We start from the raw sequence: 22,531 nt of genomic DNA, 5'->3' as shown, positions 1-22,531 counted from the left end.
GCACTGGGGAATACCTAGCCAAACCTCTTTTTACACAGATGGAGAGACCAAACTCTGAAAGGTTAGGATCAGTCCTGAATGCAGGATGTGAACCCTACCAGAGGTGTGGTCATGGTTTTGGGTTTCTCTATAAATACACCCTGTGTCTAACCCAACACTGAGCGCTTTGAATTCACCTTCAGTTCCCTGACACGCTGTCATTTAGAACTTTTAAGTATTATACTTTAATTTTCTTCTCTGGGAAAGACTGAGCACTTACTTAGAAAACAGTATCCAACTTGCTGTTCTACATTTATTTATGTATTTCCTCATTTTTCCCCCCACGGCAAGACGGTGATTTGAAATGCATGGATTTTGTGTTTGAATTTGTGAGTATGTATGTGTGTACCAGTCCTGGGGCTTGAACTCAGGGCCTGACTGCTGTTCTTGACTTCTTTTGCTCAGCACTAGTGTTCTACAACTTGAGTCACAGTGCCCCTTCTGGATATTTTTGTGTGTCTGTGTCAGTAGTGGAGCTTCAACTCAACAGGCCCAGGCACTATCCCTTAGCTTTTTCACTCAAGGTTAGCACTCAACCACTGAAGTCACAGCTCCACTTTTGGCTTTTTTGTCTGTTCATCAGAGACAAGAATCTCATAGACATTCCTGCCAGGTCTGGTTTCAAAACACAATGCTTAGACCTTAGCCTCCTGAGTAGGTAAGATTACAGGTATAAGCCCCTGGTACTCTGTGAGATGGATATTTTGGAGGGAGAGGGGTGCTTGGGGTCAAACCTAGAGTCTTGCACGTACCAGGAAAGCTCTATGCCCAGTCCATAATCTCGCTCTCCAGATGAGTAAACCAAGGCTCAGAAAGATGGTGCAACTCACCCAAACCACGTGAATACAAATTGGCATGGTCAGGATTATGTTCTTTTTTTCTTTAACTTCACACTCTCATTTGCAAGTGATTTCTAAAAGGAAATAATATTGGGTTTCAAGGAGGGGTATAGTGACTGAATGTAAGAGGGTGGTGGCTTGATTTTGAGTTTAGGAAGATATAGCATTTCTTTTTCTTGCTTATTCTTTGTCATTTGGAGCAAGATTCCATACCCTCCCAATCTCACTTAGCGAAGCAAATAGAATTTGAAGATTCTAAAACCAGGAAAGGGGGATAGGATTTTGGAGTTAGGTCTAAAGACTAAGGGAACACTTCAGAGACTAGAATATTTCAAACTGAATTTGTTCAGAATTCCCAGGACCTGCTGTCTATGTATGTGACAAACAGGACAGGTTGTGATTTCATCTAGCACTGTAACTCCAGTGGGGGAAGCCAGGGCCACTGGAAGATATGTCTGTTACAGAATTCTCCTTGACGTGTGACCTAGTTTTCTCGAGTTTAAAATGAGGAATGGACAAAATGAACTTAAGTGACCTCCAATCTAAAGTTGTGTTTCTATAAAACTGTGGTATAATATCTGAGTCTTATAAACTACAGACCTTTAAATTTTTTATTTGTTTTTATAAAAAAGGAAAATATTACTCTTTAGCCTTGAATCCAGAAGTGGACAATGAGATCATTGGGGGATTGAACCAGGAGCCTCATTCATGCCAGCCAAGTGTTCCACCACTGAGCTCCACCCAGGCCCAGAGATCTTCCTTACAGGGAGCCTGAAGTGAATTTAAGACAAGATGGATGTAGGAAATACACTAAGAGGATATGGGTAGATATGTTTCTCAGGATACCTAAAGGAAAAAGAAGGACCTTTTCCAGCCCCAGGGTCCTGAAAATGTAGCTCTCATCAAGAACAAAGGCTGATCCTAGCTACCCAAGAGGCTGAGATCTGAGGATCTCAGTTCAAAGCTAGCCCTGGGGGAAAAAATTTTGTGACCGTCTTATCTCCAGTTAACCACAAAAAGCAAGAAGTGGAGCTGGGGTTCAAGTCGTAGAATGCTAGCGCTGAGCACAAAAGCTCAGGAACAGCCAGGCCCAGAGTTCAAGCCCCAGGATGGGCCAAACAAGAAAAGAAAAGAAAAAAGAAACAAAGACTGACTGGAACCAGGTAACTTGAGGAGGTGGGGGGTGGGGGTGGGAATGGTGCCTGGGAGAGAATGATGGAAGGGATGACATTGATCAAGATTCATTATACTCATAAACTGATGTGTTGAATCTAAATGCCTTTTGTACAACTATAAAATTATGTATCTATATAAAAAGGACATAGGTCACTGATGACTCCTCAAATGTCAAAGTGTTCTCTACATAGCCTATGGGGTTTCACTGTTGCCTCAGTTCCCTTGAAGTCTGAGTCATAGCAAAACCATTCCTCTTCAGGAACAAAGTTCATTTGAAGAAGACTTACAGAACCCTTTTTGGTTACACATAGAGACTAAACAAATAGGGGTGTGAGTGTGTGTGTGTGTGTGTGTGTGTGTGTGTCCCCTTGTGTCCTTGTCCATACCAGAGTTTGCACTCAGAGCTGTCCCCTGAGCTATTGCTCAAGGCTGGTACTTTACCACTTGAGCCACGACCCTATTTCCAGCTTTTTGGTGGTTAATTGGAGTTTGATAGGCTGGCTTTGAACCACCCACTGGTCCCTGCCTCTTTTGTAGCTATGATTTCAAGAATGAATCACCAGCACCCAACTAACAAATACTAGTTTTTAAAAGGAATCCTCAATCTTATTGCTACCCCAGTAGCAATCCTTCTTCCTCATCTCTCCCAACCCCACCCATCCCCTCAAGTTACCTGCTTTCAGTTGACCTTGGTTTTTAGCCATAACTACATGTTCAGGACCCTGTACTAGAAGAGGTTTTTCTTTTTCCTTCATATAACCTGGGGAACATAGCTACCTATACTTGGCTACTATATTTTCTTCTATGTCTATCTCCTCTGAGATTGACTTACAAAAGCTTCTTGTAGATAAAATTCTTCAAGTCTGAGATGGAGCTCAATAGTAGAGCACTTGCTGCCCATGAGTGAGGCCCCGGGTTCAATCCTCAGCACTGTAAGTAAATAAGTAGGTAGATAAAGCAGTACTTTTTGTTGTTGTTGTTGTTTACCTGTACAGCTGCTCTAAATAAGAAATTTATGACCCAGCTGCATCTCATTTTAACTTTAATGAAGCAGTTAAAATGAACACTCACAAAAGGAAAAAGTCAGGAAATGCAGAGGTGATCAATCTGTTTACAGCTTTGTGTAGCTTTCACACACTCTTCCTTATGTCAAACTTTCTTCATTAGAGATAGAAGCTCTATATGTAAGTCTTTATTCACCCCTCTGTCAACCTCCAGAAACCCCATGTGCTTTCTGTCTCTGTGAATTCAGCTCCTTGTCCTCTCTCTTGTAATCAGGATCCTACTGTGTGTTCTTTTGTGTCTGGTTTATTTCAGTTAACAGTTTCCAAGGCCCATTCATGTCCTAACAGGTCAGAAATGTATTTTTCTTTTTCTCCTTTTGCTTCTCCTCTCCTCCTCCTCCTTCTCTCTCTCTCTGTCTCTCTGTCTCTCTCTCTCTCTGAAACAACCTCTTACTCTAATAGCCAGGCTAGCTTCAAAGTCACGTTCCTCCTATTCCAGCTTCCTGAGTGCTACTGTAATTGCTTAGCACAATTTCAGTCCTTTTTAAGGCTGAACACTATTCTGTTGTATGGACAGACTGCATTTTGTTTATTATTTCTTTTTCCTAACTACTGATATGATGTCTTTATTTTGATACTGAAGTATCAATGTTCCTTTGGCTTTTGGGGAAAATGTATGGAATTTGTGTAGGTAAAACCATGCATCTATTTCTAGCATTGAGTGTTAAGTTTGATAGGAAATTGGATGAAGTGGATTAATAATTGAGCATGCGTTGGAACAGGGACTAATGGGACTTCTGCTATGGAAAGCTGTGGTACACAGGGAATCTGAGGGCACCTCATTGTGGGCACCTTTTGCAATTGGTACCTATGTATCCCTCCTTTCCAGTTGGCCTTACTACTGAGCTGGAGCCAGTGACTTGGAGCCTGTGCTGTCACACATGATGGGCAGATGAGGTGGCCCCAGGTAGAGGGATCCCAGCCTCATGCAGTGTTGCTAGCATCCGCTGGCCTCTATTAATTCCATTAATGTGTTGTTTCCAGTTTGGGGGAAAAAGAATTAATGGAGGCCACATACTAGGTTTTCATTTACTCTTCTGAGCTATCATTTGGTATGTAAAGAGATGTTTGGTTAGCCTTTAGTCCTAAGTCATGCATGTGTGTGTACCACACTTGTGTGCATTCATGCATGCATATAGCCACATGTGCACGTGCATGAACACATAAGAACATGTATCACATTTACACATGCACATGTGTCTTAATGTGTGCATAGGCACATGTGTGTTAATGTGTGCACAAATAGGCCTATACATACATATGTGTTTGCATACTCACACATGTGTGTGTTTGCATTGCACATATGTGTGCATGTCTGTGTGTGCACATACTTGTGTGTATGTGTGTCTGTGTATGTGTGGCATGTGTGTCTAAGTGACCCTGTTTGTAACTAGTTTCACCAAGGTGAGGACATGGCTTGGGGGCAAAATGGAGAAGGAAGTCTTCCATGTTACCCAACCCAGGCCATTACTCACCTTCTAAGCAGCTTTGACTGCCCAAGGCCTCTCTGCTTCTTTCCTGGGGCTGCTTTTGCCTCGGGTTCTGTCTTCTTGGGTCTCTAGTGAAGGTTTAAAAGGCAGGGAGCAATTTCTACCCTGACATCTAAATCCTATCATGTACTACACAGGTCTCTGCTCATCCAGGAAGCCTCTTGAGTCTGCCTACCTACCACACACCTCTGGCTTCCTGCTAATGCAGAGACCTGGGTTTCATCAGTGCTGTTAGGGCAGGGCAGGCTGCCCACAGCCCCTCCCCCAGCCATCAGCTCCTGAGTTCCCAGTTGTGCCAATGGGTACCCAAGCCACGAAAAGAGACAAGAATGAATGCTATTTCCACTAATGAGTGAAATGCCAGGCTTAGTTATAAAGTGACATTCAGTAGTGTTACGGACAAATGAAAAAGCTGAATAGAATTTTCCATTCTGTTCAGGCAGGGGAACCAGTTTTTTTTTCTTTTACACTGTTGAAACTCAGTATTACTTTTTTTCTTATTTTGACAGTACTGTAGTTTGAACTCAGAGCATCATACTTGGCTATACTTGAGCCAGGTTCCCAGCCCTTTTGGCTTTATTTTATTTTTCAGATAAAGTTACACATCCTCCCCCCCACCCCCAACTGATCTTGAACCATGATCCTCCGACCTTGTATAGCTAGGTTTACACGTATGAAGCACTGTGCTTGGCTTTTTTTTTTTTTTTTTTTTTTTTTTGTAAGATAAGGTTTTCCTAACAGTTTACTGGGAAGGCCTTGAACCATGATCCACCACTGCCTCACTCATATCTGGGATTACATTCATGAGCCATCCACTGTACCAGGCCCATCTACATTTCTTGAGTCCTGATTCTCACAAGGGAGCTCAAAGATCAACAAGAGTATGTTAGGCAAGCACTCTCTCCCTGAGAACCTTCTGGAAGAAGGTTTGTTTTCAGGGACAGGAAGATAGTTCTCTTCCCATGTTGATTGGTTTAAAAAATAACTTTTAAAAGTTCATAACACTAGACGTTATTTATTATTTGTTTATGCATTTATTTTGTAGGTGTGTATGTTTGTGTGCGTGCATGTGCATGCTGGTACTAGGGCTTGATCTTGGAGCCTTGTGCTTTCTTTCACACTCACTGCAGGTCCTCTACCACTTGAACCACACATTCAGTTCAAGCTTTTTGCTGGCACAGAGGCATGGGAAGTGTCTCTTGAATTTTTCTGCTGGCTGGCTTTGAACCCTGATTTTCAACTTCCTGAGTAGCTAGGATTACTAGTTTGAGTCATCAGTACCTAGGACAAAGTGTTATTTTTTCCCCCAAGGTTATTCTTTTCATAACTCAGGTTGTATAGAAATACAAGGGGACATGGAGAACTCTCCCCACACAGTCAATCATGTAAAACAGCATTGCTTTGCCAACAGCCCCTAGAACTTCCCATTCTCTGTTGTCCAGAAGAAATATGTGAGCAACATGTAATTTTTGTAATTTTCTAGAAGCAGTGTTAGAAAACAAAAAAGAATCTGGGAAACTTAATACAAATGGAGCAGCGCTAAACTGCGCCAAACTGCAAATCTGCAAACTGAAATCCAAACTGCGTCAAAATCTGAAACTTTTCACAAGTGGAAAATTCCACCCCTGACCCCATGTGACAAATTGCATCAGAGCCTTAGCACACTGACACACTTCATTAAAATTACCCTCAAGCTACGTGTCTAAGGTGTATAAGAAATATCAATGTGCTAGGCTCATGCCGATAATCCTAGTTACTCAGGAGGCTTAGATCAGAAGATTACAGTTCAAAGCCATCCCAGCCAGGAAAGGCCATGAGACTCATCTCCAATTAACCACTACAAAACTGGAAGTTGTGCTGTGGCTCAAGTGATAGAGAGTTAGTCTTGAGTTGAAGAGCTCAGAGATCATGCCCAGGCCCAGAGTTCAAGCCCCATGGTTGACCAAAAATAAAATTAAAAAAAAAAAAATCCATAAGTTTTTTTCTTAGACTGGGTTCCATTCTCAAGATTTTCTACTTTGCATATATATGCAAATATTCCAAAAATTTAAAGAAAAATAAATTCAAAATGGTTTCAGCATTTCAAAGCAGTTTATATTTGAAATTAATATATTTGTTTTTTTTGTCTGAAGATTGAACCCAGAGCCTCACATACACTAGGTGATCTCTCTCTCCACCGCCAAGCTGCCTCCTCAGCTCTAAACCTGAGGCTATAACAATGAATAAACCCTTTACATAGTAATAGAAATCATTTGTGTGTGTGTGAAAATCTTGTTCTTTCTGTTTTATTCCAGCTGTAAGAAGTGGGGTTATCCAGGGTAATGAAATCTGCAAGTCTATCAGCAGTCACACCCTCTAGCTTTTGAAGTTGTGTGTGTGTGTGTGTGTGTGTGTGTGTGTGTGTGTGTGTGTGTGTGTCCACTTCCAGTTTTCTGGCGGTTAATTGGAGATAAAAGTCTCAAGGTCTTTCCTGTCAGGGCAGCCTTCGAACCACAATTCTCATATCTCAGCCTCCAGTTAGGATTATAGGAGTGAGCCACCAGTGTCCCACTGGCCTAGTAGCTTGCTTGCTTATTTATTTACATTTATTTATTTATTAATGGTCCTGGAACTTGACTTCTGGACTTTCCCACTGTCTCTGAGCTTTTGTGCTTAAAGCTAGTGCTCTACCAACTTAAACCACACCTCTACTTCTGGCTTTTGGGGTGATTAATTGGAGATAAAAAGTCTCAAGGACTTTGCTGCCTGGGCTGGCCTTGAATCATAATCCTCAGATCTCAGCCTCCTGAGTAGCTAAGATTACAAGTGTGAACCACTGGAACCCGACTTTAGCTTTTTGGTGCTATTTCTTCAACAGTAATCTTGGTGCTTGAGGGGTTTGGACTACAAGGGGAAATCACTTACTACTGTTTTTAAGCAGTATACTTTCAGATGTCTGTGCCTGCCTGCCTGTGTTAGGATCTGGAAAGCATGCGAATCTAGGAAGGAAGAGTAAGGGAAAAGGGAGTGGTCCACAATCTTAGCAAAGGAGTGTGGGAATGTGGGCCTCATTAGGCAAGCATGGTGCAGTGCCCCTGTGGGCCTGGCACTGGGATGAGGAATGGAGATATGGTTGGCTCTCCCCTGCCTTCCACATCATCTGGCTTTTGTTGTATTGTTCATCCACAAAGTAAGTGCCTTTTTCAAAAAGACACAGGAGACATGACGGATTGGTAATCATAAAAGATTCACTGTCGCCTAATGTTTTCTTGGCTGGAGCCTAAGAGAACACCAGAGACTTCTGAGAGCAGCAGGTCCACAGAAGTCTTGATTGATTGATTGATTGTTGTTTGATTGATTTTTACATACTGGTCCTGGGACTTGGATTCTGGCCTTGTACACTGTCCTTTAGCTTTCTCACTCAAAGCAGGTACTGTACTTGAATCCCAGCTCCACTCCTGGCTTTTTGGTGGCTAGTTAGATATAAGGATCTCACGGACTTTCCTGCCTACTTAGCGTCAAACTGTGATTCTCAGATCTTAGCCTCCAGAATAGCTAGAATTACAGGTATAAGCCACTGGTGAGTAGCTATAACAGTGTTTTAAATTCACTTGTATTAGGTCTGCAGGGCCAGCCAGGGGTAGGACTAAGATTGCCTCGGTGAGGAAATGCTGAGAAGTTACATACCTCCCTCCAGAGAGTGGCAGAGATAAGAGACCACCTTGAAGTAGGGCAAGCCTGTGAGAAGGACAAAGGGCCAAGCAAGCCTGAGGTTCAGTTGAGGGATGAGATTCAGAGGGTGATCAGTTGCTCAGAAAGAACTCCATTTCCAATGGTAGGGCCTCTGCCTTCAGGCATATTTGTTTCCTACTCGGTATCTTGGTATGCTTAGAGTCAATCCTAAAACACTTATATGACATTGGCTTCAATCACATTAGTTGGTCTTTTGTCTCTAGTCACAAGTCTATGCTCCATAGAACTATAGTCCTTAGACTGTTGGTGAAACTGAGTCCCGGAATGTTCACTAACACAGAGATTAAGAAGAAAAACCAGCCCAGACTTCTTGTGGCAGGAGGGCAGTGGGGTGTGGGCCCTGGTTATCCATCCATTATTGTTTATGCACACCCACACAGAGGCAAGGCGTGGAAATACACACGCATGTACAGATGTGTGCAGGCTTTTAAAAGAAAGAGTATTAAAAAAATGGTATAGGGGTCTGGGTCTGGCAGTATCGCCCTCAATGGTAGTGCTCACAGCTAGCATGTGTAAGGCTCTGGGTTTCATCTCCAGCACTGGGGGGGATAAGGAAGGAAGAGAGAAATAAGTAGGATTTTGTTACATTAACTTACAATAAGATTATTTCTTGCCAGGCACTGGTGGCTTATACCTGTCATCCTAGCTACTCAGGAGGTTGAGACCTGAGGATCACAGTTCAAAGCCAGCCCGGGTAGGAAAGTTGGTGAGACTCTTTTCTCCAATTAACCACCAGGGAACCAGAAGTGGTGTTGTGGCCAAAGTGGTAGAGTGCTAGCTTTGAGCTGAGGAGTTCAGGGACAGTACCCAGGCCTAGAGTTCAAGCCAAGAGTATTTCTTTCTTCTCACATTCTTTGCCTCTTAAAAAAAAAGGGGGGGGGGAGTTAATAGCCAGATGTGATGGCTTAATCCTGCAAGCAATCCCAGAAGATACTCAGAACGTGAGAGAGCAGGAAGCTCCTGGTTTCAGACTAGCACCAGCAAAAAAAGAAAAAAGAAAGTTTGCATGACCCCATTTCAATCAATAAGAACTGAGCATGGTGGCATATACCTTTCACCCAGCTACACGGGATGCATAAACAGGAGACTCATGATTCAGACCACCCTATTTGAATAACAACTAGTGTAAAAAGAGCTGAACATTTGGGTCAAGTGGTAGAGTATCTGCCTAGCAACCTCAAGGCCTTGAGTTCAAACCTCAATACAGTTTAAAAAAAAAAAGGAATTAAGGCTGGAATGGGCCTGGTAGCTCATGTTTATAAGTTTAGGACTTAGAAAATGGAGGCAAAAAGGATTTGAGTTCTAGGCTTTGACCATATAGCAAAGTTGAGGCCAGCCTGGACAATATATGGAAACCGTGTTTCAAAAACAAAAGATAGGGCTGGGAATGTGGTTTAGTAGTAGAGTGCTTGCCTAACATGCATGAAGCCCTGGTTCAGTTCCTCAGTACCACATAAAAAGAAAAAGCCAGAAATGGTGCTGTGGCTCAAGTGGTAGAGTGTTAGTCTTGAGCAAAAGGAGCTCAGGGACAGTGCCCAGGCATGAATTCAAGACCCAGAACTGTTAAAAAAAAAAAAAAAAAAAGATAAAGGGGAAAAGAACTATATACTTATACTATACTATACTTATACTTATACTATACTATACTTATAACTTATACTACTAAGTCTCTAGTCTTAGAATGAATATGAGATTTTAAGATCTGGTTCATTCTGAAAAACAGATAGATGTGTCTACTAGTCATATCTAGTAGATTTTGGTTTTGAAATGCCATGATGACCCTCATTTACTTGGGAATGGAGGCCTTCTGTTCTTGATTATTTCAAGCTGAAATCTAGACCTGATAATCAGTGGTTTGGGGCCTTTTCTTGCACACATCAATGGTATGTATATATAACATTGTGCATTGCTTGTAGCTTTTTACCCCTACTTCATGCTTTCCCATAGATCCTTACCATGTCTAGCTGGTGGAGACAAGAGCATTCTAAAATTAGAAAGAGGCTCTGGTTTGTAGCATCAAAATAATGTAGACCATGTTCCCATGGCACCTTAGGTGGCTGTTGTATGTCGTCCTCCCTTCCTCCCTTCCTCCTCTTCCTTACTCTTTCTCCCCCTTTAGCCCCTTCCTTTCCTCTATTCCCCTCCCTTTACCTCTCTTCCTCTCCCTCCCCTCCTTCCCTTCCTTCCCTTCCCAGCTTACCTCCCCTCCCTCCTGCCTCCCTTTCCTCCCTCCCTTCCCTTCCTGTTCTTGGGGATGGACATCATGGCTTCAAGCATAGTTGTGTTGCACATTGATTGATAAGTAGTGTTTACATATAAAGGCCCTGTTCTTCAGAGCTAAGCTGCATGATAGGTGATGATTGCTATTTTCATTCTTGCATGCCTGCTTTGTTTGGGATGGGTAATTACACTCCTAACTTCCTTAGCTTGCTTTGTTTGCAAGGTACTTATTACAAACTCAGACTCAAAGTCTGCCATTGTTAAAGTTGGTTTTCAGTGTTGATTGCCTCATTGCCACCAAAAGCAGGCCAAGGGAGAAAGCAGGAAATGGATATTCCTGAAGCAGAGGCCCTACCATTCATTAGTTTTGTGTTCTAGAAGACGTGGCTCCCGGGGCCTTCTAACCTGCTATGGTTTGTCTCTTGGTTTCCTACACGGCCAAACATGACCCTTCGCCATAACTTGAGATTCTTTTGTCTGTGTGAGATCTGCCTTCAGTTTCTTCCTGATGATGATTCTTTCTTGGTCAATACTGCTGTGTTATAGAGCTCATTTTTCAGTAGCTTCATGAGAATAGGTAGGTAAATATAAATTTTGAGACATAAATGTTTTTATTTTACACTTACTTTGATGATTAATTCATAAAAATTCCCAGCTGGATGTCATTCTGTTTTATTCAGTGCTTGGAAAGCACTGCGCTGTGCTTTTTCTTGGTTTCTATAGATTGATTTTGTGAGGTATGAAGACATTCTTCCTCTCAATCCATTTATTTTTCTTTTTTGAAACAGGGTTTCTCTAATGTAACCCAAACCGGCCTTGAACCCACTATGTAGTCCAGGCTGCCTCTGCTTTCTGAGTGCTGAGATTATAGACATCTACTATCATACTTGGCTCTGAATACACTTTGTGTGGTTTAGTTTCCCCTCTGTGTAGAAGCCTGTGTGATTCTCATTTTCCCAGTATTCTGACGTTTCTTGGCAAATTGATAAATGACTCTTGGTATGGGTTCTGGTTTCATCCATCATAATGGATTTTATCAGTTTGTACACAAAATCTTCTAGTAGTTGTTTCTTCATCTTGGGAAACATTTATTTATTTACTTATTGTGTTGATACTGGGGGCTCAAGGCTGGTGCTCTACCACTTGAGCCATACTCCCTCTTCCAGCTTTTTAGTGGTTAATTGGAAATTAGAGTCCCATGGATTTTCCTAGCCTCCTGAGTAGCTAGGATTACACAGGTATGAGTCACCTGTGTCCAGCTCTTCATTTATTTAATTGATGACTAACATTCTTCCTTCTCCCTTTCCACCAGAAGGTCAATCTCCTGGCCCATCTCTCTAAATTATTGTATTTCTCTCTCTTTATTTTTTTCCCTCGTTAGTCAGTTTGTCTCTCAGAGAATTCTCAATTTGGCCTTTCAGCTCTTTTATTCAGTTGTTTGTTTTTATCATTGATTTTCAAGGGTTCTTTTTATTTTCTAGGTGTTCTGTGGTTTCCTGCTCTACTCATCTATTGCTGTGAAGCAAACCACCTCCAACATAATAACACATAAAATTTGCCATTTTATTTTCTTCTTCCTGATGTGCGTGGGTCAAGAATTCAATAAAGATTCTAGCAGTGAGAGACTGCAGCCTTTTGGTGGCGTCTTCACTCACATACCTGGAACCTGGGATGATGTGAAGTCTAGGTTCAGCTAGAACTATAGACAGGGCATCTCTCTGTTCTAACCAACCTGGCTTCTTTTAGCATAGAAACTGCTTCAGAAAGGAGCTTCAAGAGAGAAAATTTTCCAGGCACCCTTGGCAGTAGCTACCTGGTTTTATATGACCTAGCTTTGGTCAGGTTCACTTCTGCTAAACTTTTCCCAGTCAACATTATCATATGGCTGCCAAATTAAAGGAGGAAAAGTTGGATTACTCAATTAGAGATTGGAGGTCATATTACAGAAGAACATGAAGGGTGACTTTGTTGGCTGGCTGGCTTCAGAAAATGTAATCTGCTCCATCTATTTACTTTTTCTTTCTTTCTTTTTCCCTTTCTCATTTGGTACCAATTCTGCTTGAGCTCAGGGCCTTGTCTTCTTGTACTTACCACTTGAGCCACACCTCCACTTCTGGCTTTTTGCTGGTTAATTAGAGGTTAGCATTTCAGGGACGTACCTATATGGTCCAATTTCAAACCACAATCCTCAGATCTCAGCTTCCAGATCTCAGACTCCTGAGTAGCTAGAATTAGAAGTGTGAATCACTAGCACCCTGCCTATCCATTTCTTTTTTAATGAAAGTAGTTATCTTCTGAGTATTTTACTGGTATTGACATTTTATTTATTGTATTTAGGGTGTTTCCTTTGAACATGGAAGGAACTCCCATTGTAAATAGTATTAAGTCATTTTTCTTCTCTTGGCTTAGTTGGATTGAAGTCAGAGAGGAAAAAGGAGGTGTCAGTGTTCTTGCTTGGGACCCTATGGGGATCTGAGCTCCTTTCCTGGTGTACTCTAGCCTGGACCCCTTGAACAGAGACCAAACCCTGGTCTTGGAGGTGAAGACCCATCAGCCTTCTAAACAGCTGCCAGACCTCCCTTCTAAAGTATTTTTGTCATCAGATCCTTCGCCTTATGAATATTGTCATATTAAATGGAGATGGATCTTTTTCAGTTTAGGGTTTATAGATCTGATACATCCGTCACTTCTTCATCTGCTCTTCTATTTTCATTGCTACCTACTCTTCCCTCACCCCCCAAAGTCATTTTGTTTGTCTTCCCACTCCACTGAGTACTCAAATGGACCCCTCACCTTGGCCCAGGTAGCTATTCATTTTATGTTCCCACATCAATGACATATAAAATTATATAAATTAAAATATAAAATTATGTTGGGGTGTGGCCATATTGTCACCTGTTATCTCCTTCCTTGACTTCATCTTGCTACTGGCACTATAGAAGAAAAAGCAGTCTATTTTCAGTGTTTTTAGAACTTCACATTCTTATGTTGCTTGTTTTGTTTTTTCTTTATTTTTCTGGAAGTCAAATATTAAAAACTGTTGTCTTCAGGTACCATCTTTCTTTCCTTCTTTCCTTCCTTTCATTTCCTCCTAGATTTTATTCTCTACTAGAACTAAGAATTTTTGGTGATTCAAGCTGCATTAACAGAATACATACAGCATGTAAAATAGGCATGGCTCAGTTTGGAAGAGCACCTGCCTAATGAGCACAGGGCCCTGAGTTCAATCTTCTTTATCACCAAAAGAAAAAGAAGATAGTAAGCCAGGCCCTGGGGCTTGAACTTAGGGCCTGGGCACTGTTTTTTTTTTTTTTTTTTTTTTTTTTTTTTTTTGCCAGTCCTGGGCATTGGAGCACTGTCCCTGGCTTCTTTCTGCTCAAGGCTAGCACTCTGCCACTTGAGCCACAGCACTACTTCTGGCCATTTTCTATATATGTGGTACTGGGGAATCGAACCCAGGGCTTCATGTATGCGAGGCAAGCACTCTTGCCACTAGGCCATATTCCCAGGTGGGCACTGTTCTTAGCTTCCTTTTTGCTTAAGGCTAGCACTCTACCACTTGAGCCACAGCATCACTTCTGGCTTTTTCTGTGTATGTGGTGCTGAGGAATCGAACCCAGGGCTTCATGCATGCCACATTCCCAGCCCTGGATACTTTCTTTGATTTATTTTCTAGTGTCTGTGTTTGTTGCATAAAGCCACTGAAATCTCTGTTTCATTTGTTTCAGGGTTTGCCAGTGACTGGACAGAGGTTTCTGTAAATGTCTTTAACTAATAAGGGGCAAAGAATATCATTGCTTAGTATATTGATATAGTATAGTGGTGGAAATGCTTAAGTATGTTAGCAACAATGTTTGCTTTCAATTAGAACTTTTGGAGCAGGGCAGTGATCAAAATAGTCAAAGGAAAAGGAGACGAAGTATGGTCACTAACATGTCCATGAATGCTGGAAATTTGTACAGTGAGGACCAGCCATGTTAGATTTTCCAGTCATACATTCTGGACCATTAAATGGTTGCTCAACACATGTTTTGGAAAAGGTTAATAGCATTTCCTTTCATATAGAAAGAAAATTGTGTAGCTCAGTGGTAGAGAGCTTGTTTAGTATGTGAAAGATGCTGGATTCCATTACTAGCAGTATGCCATATCCCCCTGCCTCCCCGACCCCCAAGCTTAGCTTAAGTTGCTGGGTGTTTTTCAAACCTTTAGCAAACCATTAAATGTAAATAAAAATATTTTAAAAGAGAATTAATAAGGGTGTGCACATCCATGGGCCTCACTCTTTTCTCTTTTTGTCTTGTAGATTATTTGAACAGCCCTTGTGATATATCTCTTTTGTTGGCACATTTAAGATACCTAGCAGTATGACAGTGACTGTATGAGCCAGGACTGAGAACACTGAATGACCCAGATATCCCATTTATTCTGAATGGTAAAAATCCAAGTGCCTGGCTGGGGATATGGCCTAGTGGCAAGAGTGCTTGCCTCATATACATGAAGCCCTGGGTTCAATTCCCCAGCACCACATATACAGAAAATGGCCAGAAGTGGCGCTGTGGCTCAAGTGGCAGAGTTATAGCCTTGAGCAAAAAGAAGCCAGGGACAGTGCTCAGGCCCTGAGTCCAAGCCCCAGGACTGGAAAAAAAAAAAAAAAATCCAAGTGCCTAACTTTATTCTGCATTTATGTTGTGGCTGGTAACTTATTTTCATTATTGATAGTGATAATTTATTTCCCACTGAAATATTTAAGAGGTTCAATGTTAATTCTGGCATTTAAAAACTTTATTTCAAGCAAAGGATTATGTACACCTGTAATCCTAGCCCCCAGGAGGCTGACACAGGAAGATCACAAATTTGAGGCTAGCATAGACTATAGTGAGAACCTGTCTCAAAGAAAATAATTTTTTTTAAGCCTCCTACATCAAGTCCCTATAAATCTGGAGTTAGAGGCATAGCTCAAGTAGTAGAGCACTTGCCCAGCAAACAGAAGGCTCTGAGTTCCAACTCTAGTACTGAAAAAACAAACATCCCTGTATAAATCTGGTATGGATATAGTTCCTGTATTTGATCTGTTTTAGAACAGCACCTATTCGTTGTAGAACCAATTGCAAAATAATGAAATTGTTTCTAAAAACTAAACAATAGCTGGGTGCTCATGGTTTACACCTGTAGTCTTAGCCACACAGGATGCTGAGATCTGAAGATTGAAGTTTGAAGCCAGCCTGGGCAGAAAAGTCCATAAGACTCTCATTTCCAGTTAACCAGCAAAAAGGCCGAGTAGAGATATGGCTCAATAGGTACAGCACCAGTTTGGATCAAAAAAGGCCAAGTAAGAGCATGAAGCCTTGGATTCAAGCCCCTATATGTACACACATATACACACAGAGAAAATACTAAACAATATTCAAATGTGTGTAAGCATTTTTATACTGAAAGTAGGGTGGTCTCCAATGAACAATGTCTATTGTAAATTGCAATTTTGTACAACTGTTACATTTCCAAGGGCTCAACTATAATTACTAATTTGTGTGTGTGTGTGTGTGTGTGTGTGTGTGTGTGTGTGTGTGTTTGTCAGAATCCTGAGGATTGAACTCAGGGCATAGGTGCTGTCTCTGAGCTTTTTGCTCAAGGCTAGCGCTCTACCACTTGAACCACAGCTCCACTTTAGGCTTTTTACTGGTTAATTAGAGTTAAAAGAGTATCGTGGACTTTCCTGCCTAGGCTTTCAACCACTATCCTTAGATCTCAGCCTCCTAAGTAGCTAAGATTATAGGTGTAAACCACTGGTTTGGGGCTAAAGGCTCCACTATCAGGAAACGCAGGCTGTGTTTTGGACTGTGTCTGTTTTGTCTTCCTGTAGTGCTTGTCATTGAACTGAATTTAAATATGATGTTAACCTAACTCAGTCCCAAATCTGACCTCATTTCACCTAAAACTATTTTAGTTCCATTTGAAAACTCAGTTGAATTTGCTCTGCTTTCAAAGATTCTTTAAAAATGTCTGAGTGTGCCCTCTATCCCAAACAGCAGGAAACAGAATAGATCTGATCTCTTCAGGTCTTCCTAAGTGCTGACACCAGTGCATGGACATGAGTAGCTATCAGTGGGACTTATTGGTAATGATTCTAGAATCAACACTCTGCAAGTATAGATAGTAGATTAATGATTCCAGCCCAGATTCTCAACTACATCTCTGTATATGCATGTTCATTGAGGATATATTGTTATTCACATGTTAATTGAGGATATATTGGGCAACATAGTACTAGGTTTTGGCAGCTGTGCCCAGCACCTCTTCCTCCCCCTCCCCTACACACATACATCTGTGGCTTTAATGCTATAGACTGTGGGTTTCCTGTAAAATGATCTCTTTTCTTTTCATTAACCTACCTTGCTTTACTTTTAAACAACTGACCTTTGCAGCAAAGAGACTGTTTTCAAGCCTAAGAAGATGGTGTACAAGACTGTATTTACTTATATTATGTCTGTTTTGCTTTTAGTGCTCTTCTGCCTTTCAAGATGACTTTGTGCCTCTTGACACACAAAAACTAAACTGGAGAGAAAAATCCTTGGCTCCCAAGCCTACTACAGCGCCCTGAAGAAAGGGAAGTCTCTCATTGTCCTTTGAAATGCTGAAGAACTTATTTCGGAGGAGACTTTTTTCTTATCCCACTAAATACTACTTTGTGGTTCTTGTTTTGTCTCTGGTTACCTTGTCCGTTTTAAAAATCCATCAGAAGCCTGAATTTGTAAGTGTCAGACACTTGGAGCTTACGGACGAGAATCCTAGCAGCCACGTCAATTGCACCAAAGTTATACAGGGTGATGGCAATGAAATCCAAAAGGCAAAGCTTGAGATGCTTACGGTGGAGTTTAAGAAGCGCCCGCGGTGGACACCGCAGGACTACATAAACATGACAAGAGATTGTGGCTCTTTCATCAAGATGCGCAAGTATATCACAGAGCCCCTTAGTAAGGAAGAGATGAGTTTCCCAATTGCCTATTCCATCGTAGTTCATCACAAGATTGAAATGCTGGATAGGCTCTTGAGGGCCATCTACATGCCACAGAATTTCTACTGCATTCATGTGGACAAGAAATCTGGGGATGCCTTTTTAGCTGCAGTGATGGGTATTGCCTCATGTTTCAGTAATGTCTTCGTGGCCAGTCGGTTGGAGACAGTAGTGTATGCATCTTGGAGTCGAGTTCAGGCAGACCTCAACTGCATGAAAGACCTGTACAGTATGAATGCAGGCTGGAAATACTTGATCAATCTGTGCGGGATGGATTTTCCTATTAAAACCAACCTAGAGATTGTCAGGAAGCTCAAGTCATTTATGGGTGAAAATAACCTGGAGACAGAGAAGATGCCACCCCATAAGGAAGAAAGGTGGAAAAAGCATTATGCCATCGTGAATGGCAGGATCATTAACACGGGCACTGTGAAAACACAGCCTCCACTGAAAACGCCCATGTTTTCAGGCAGTGCCTATTTTGTGGTCAGTAGGGAGTATGTGAGGTATGTGTTAGAGAATGAAAACATCCAGAAATTCATGGAGTGGGCGCAGGACACCTACAGTCCTGATGAGTATCTCTGGGCCACTATCCAGAGGATTCCAGAAGTCCCAGGCTCCCTGTCCTCAAGCAATAAGTATGACTTGTCTGACATGAACGCCGTCGCTCGGTTTGTCAAGTGGCAATACTTTGAAGGCGATGTGTCCAATGGTGCACCCTACCCACCCTGCAACGGGGTCCATGTGCGTGCAGTGTGTGTTTTCGGGGCTGGGGATTTGAACTGGATGCTTCGCAAGCATCACTTCTTTGCCAATAAGTTTGATGTGGATGTTGACTTCTTTGCCATCCAGTGTTTAGATGAACATCTGCGGCATAAAGCCCTAGGGATGTTAGACACTAAACCATTGTAGGCGATTATAGGAATAAGGATGCCATGAAATGTGCCTCCAATCCGTTTCCCTCCTCTGCCTCTGTTCATGAAAAGGGCAGCTGGAGTGTTGAGGAAGCCACAAAAGGGAATGAGGCATTGTGGGAAGCAGGAGCCAGGATGGCTGGGCAAGAGGCAGCTGTGGAAATCAGCCTCAGGGACTCTTAAAAGTAACTCAGGGACTTGTGCCAAAACTATTTTGAGAATTTTAAAGTATGATCATTTTTCTGATGTGAGTACATTTGTAGCAACACACAATCATAAGGATACTGTGTATCTTGTATAATTACATAAGGTGAATCGAAATTTGATTTTTATTGTAAATGATCCTTGTAAAATAATTGACTTTGTGCTGTCATGTTGATTGGTGTAGTGTCTCTGCATGTTATCTCAGGGAGCTTAAAATAGTCTTGATGTTAATATTGCTGTCTTATTTTTGCTTATAACAGTGTATATGCATTTAAAACTTTCTATTTTAGTTGATTTCTATGAATCATCTCTTTTTTAAAGTCTGAGATATTTATCCGGTGCAGTATTGCAGATCTGTAGCTCTAGGTACTCAGGAGGCTGAGGCAGGATGATGGTCATGCTCAGGAGTTTGGAAACAATTTGGAGAGTCTCCCTCCCTCTCTCACTTTCTACCTCCCTACCCTTTTATCTTTTTTAGTACTGAGAATCCATTCAAGGCCTCATATATGCTAGGCAATATATTTCTAGCCTGAGACCCTGACTCAGGCAAAAAAAAAAAAAAGCATGTGTATTCAAAGTATGGTTTATCACAGTTTCTACCAAGAGTGACATTCAACTTTTCCCAATATTTCTTTTATATCCCTCACTCACCCACCATCTCCCCAGCCTCTGCTACCAAACTGTGTGAAAAATGTTGCCACTTTAGAAACCTCTATGGTCTTGGTTCTCTGATGTGGTCCAATTCTCAGTAATCTATGCAAGAAACAGAGATAGGAGTAGGTCTGAAAGGAAGGAGAAGGAATCTGTGTAGGCTGATTGTGAAGCCCATGATAAACTTTTGAAACCAGCAACTGTCACTGTCCCAAGAACTTAAGACTTATGCTCATTGGATCTATTTATGTCCCACCACCCAGGGGAGCTTCACTGCAGTATCACCAGTGCCTTTGTCTGAAAGAACCTGGCCCCTACCCTGGGGTCTTAATGTAACTTGTGCTCCAGGTGGTCATTAATCCTTCGGTTGTGTGTATGTCTTCCTCTCTGTGAGCCTTCAATGGGGATGGAGATACTCTGCTGTTCAGGAGGCCTATTGGAAGGCCTGGGATGGAAACTTCAGGTTTCACTCGGATTATTTCACTATTGCAATCATTCACAGCACATAGTGTGTACTCTCTCTGTTCTCACCAAAAGACTGAACTGTAGTTCTATTTCCCATCCTAAGTAAAGATTTTTTTTTAATTTCTTTTTAAACTTTGGCTAAGTTGATACATTCAGCTACAGAGCTGTTAAGAATAGCAAAGCCTTCTTATTTAGCATTAGACTTTACACAAGAACCAAACCGTTTATTTTATTTTTTAAACATAACCTGTTTGAATTGTCCATGAGCCATTCATATCAGATAGTTTTTAGGCAATTGTTTTAAGTTTCATTTTACTGAAAGGTGTATTTTTTTTCCAAAATTTTATCATCATTTGTAAAGGATAAGCTGTGTTTTCTGTTGGACCAAGAAATAAAACAGCCAGTGTTGGAAAAAGAACAACCTGTTTGCTTAGAAACTCAAGAGACAATGTGGATGAGGGGGTGTACGTCCCCCCTTACCCCCCTGTCTCTGTTGGCCTCTAGACTTTTTTTCTTTTCATAGAACTGTGATTACCTGTAAGATAGAACATTATTTTCTTACCCTAAAGCCAATGATACTTGATGACATAATTCTTTAATTTATAACTTAGAGCTGTTTTTTTTTATTTTAAAAATTGGTAAATCTACTGGAGAGTTTAAAACAACAGTACACGTAGTGAACACACAGGTAACCCTCAACTTCATTTACTTGTAAACTGTATGTCGTTTTAAACTGAACACAACTGGACACTGTGGTGTCACTGCACTTGACTTACACTGAAATTGACAGGTTCTGTGTCCACCATGCTATAAAAATAGGATTAAAGCCCATGTCCCTTATCTCACATTGAAATTGTAGACCCACCATCTTTCTATAATTGTGATACCCTATCTTGCTTCACTGATATTGGTTGCAATGTCCCTGACAGGAGCTGTTAGAGGATGGCAGAGGATTCTAGCAGAAGCGCAAGGATTTCCTTTTATAACATTTAAGCAAAATGTTGCAAAAGGAAAGCAAATGTATAAGGAAGAAGACTCATACTATGGGATCCTGCATTTGCTTATTCAAATACAATATGAGGGATGGAGAAAGGGTAGATTTGATAATGAAACCAGCAATAGGAACAAACTTCAAGTTCTTCAGCAAAGAGTTATGTAAATTATTTAACTTACATCATATAAGTTACTTAACAGTAATTTTTTCTTACCATCATTTGGAGTCTTTTAGAGATAATTTTTTAGAAGTCACATTCATAAATAAAATCAAAAGACCTTACACTTACATAAACTAAAAATTTAGACTAGAAAGGATCTATTTAATAAATTGGTCAAGATTTACATATTACATAAGGATAAAAGGTAATGTTATTTGTTTTATAGGCAACTACCTAAGCTCTTCCCAGACTGAGGTGAACAGCTACTCAGCCCTGAAAATGTGGAGCATTATCTTGTATTTGTGCCATTCATCAAGTATAGGTTCATTTAAATGAGATAATTAATAGATTTTCTCTTCCAGTGATTTGGGTAGAAGAGATCCTGTTATTTCATGTGAAGGGTCAATTGAAAATTATTTGCATTATGTTGAGGAAAAATCATTTGCATTATGTTTAGTATAAACTGTTTTAAGATTTCCAAGAGAAAGAAAATTGAATTAAACTAATAAAAATAAATGTAACACTATTTCATGGTAAATATGGTTGCCATAATTTGTACTCTTGACTGGATGTGATTGAATGTAATTCTAATACTTGCATTGCCATTAAAACCAACCATTCAGATGGTGGAGGAGGAGTTTGATGGGAGTACATTGTATACATGTATGGGAATGTCACCTGCATACAACTCATATGGCTAATCTATGGTAGCAAATTGTTTTTAAAAAGATAAAACTGATTATCTTAAATAAACAAATATAAATAAACATAAAAATAGAAAAAAAAAAAAACCCAACCATTCAGAACCCAGTGCCTTATCTGCATGAATTACTCATTTTTCCCCTTCTGACTGGCACTCCTGCAGGATGTCTGAGGGGAAGAAAGTGTACCAAGGAGAAATTTTACATATATATATCATACAAATAAATAAAGGCAGAACTTGATAAGCAGGGTGGAGTGGCCAGTGCAATGTTTGCTCTAAAGTGCTGGGAATTGAATCCAAGGCTTTATCCATATAATGAGGGCAAGTGCTATACCGCTGAGCTATAGCCCCAGACCCAGATTTCACTTTTAATATGTACTTTTAAGGTTTTCAGGATTTATCCTTTTACAATATTCATTATTTCTAATATATTAAGACCCAAACTTGATGTAAATTTTAACTAGAAAGAAGAAAAGGCTTGTCATTATTGCTAATAATATGATTGTTCAAGTAGAAACCTCAGAAACCTCATCATGGAATTAGTATGAAGTGAGAATGCACCTCAAGATGACAAAAATTAATTGTTTTTTGTATATTCAAGCAAAATTATTATTATTATTATTATTATTATTTTTGCCAGTCCTGGGCCTTGGACTCGGCCTGAGCACTGTCCCTGGCTTCTTTTTGCTCAAGGCTAGCACTCTACCACTTGAGCCACAGCGCCACTTCTGGCCATTTTCTATATATGTGGTGCTGGGGAATCGAACCCAGGGCTTCATGTATGCGAGGCGAGCACTCTTGCCACTGGGCCATATTCCCAGACCCAAGCAAAATTATTTTGTAAGATAAAATGAGAAGGTCTTACTAT

At 40.9% G+C, this 22,531-nt stretch overlaps 1 protein-coding gene across 1 annotated transcript in view; it reads left to right on the top strand.

Annotated features, from left to right (window-relative positions):
• Nucleotides 1-21,584, top strand: part of Gcnt1 (glucosaminyl (N-acetyl) transferase 1) — a 36,616-nt gene extending 15,032 nt beyond the window's left edge. Inside the window, exon 2 of the mRNA XM_048332155.1 lies at nucleotides 17,060-21,584. Coding sequence (XP_048188112.1) covers nucleotides 17,189-18,484 — 1,296 coding nt within the window. The 5' untranslated portion in view covers nucleotides 17,060-17,188 and the 3' untranslated portion in view covers nucleotides 18,485-21,584. The remainder of the gene's footprint in view (nucleotides 1-17,059) is intronic.
• The last annotated feature ends 947 nt before the right edge of the window (nucleotides 21,585-22,531 follow it).

The sequence above is a fragment of the Perognathus longimembris genome, chromosome 1 (assembly GCF_023159225.1).
Source record: "Perognathus longimembris pacificus isolate PPM17 chromosome 1, ASM2315922v1, whole genome shotgun sequence".
NCBI classification, from domain to species: Eukaryota; Metazoa; Chordata; class Mammalia; order Rodentia; family Heteromyidae; genus Perognathus; species Perognathus longimembris.
Note: the sequence above shows the minus strand (reverse complement) of the source record. Positions and strands in the feature narration are given on the sequence as shown.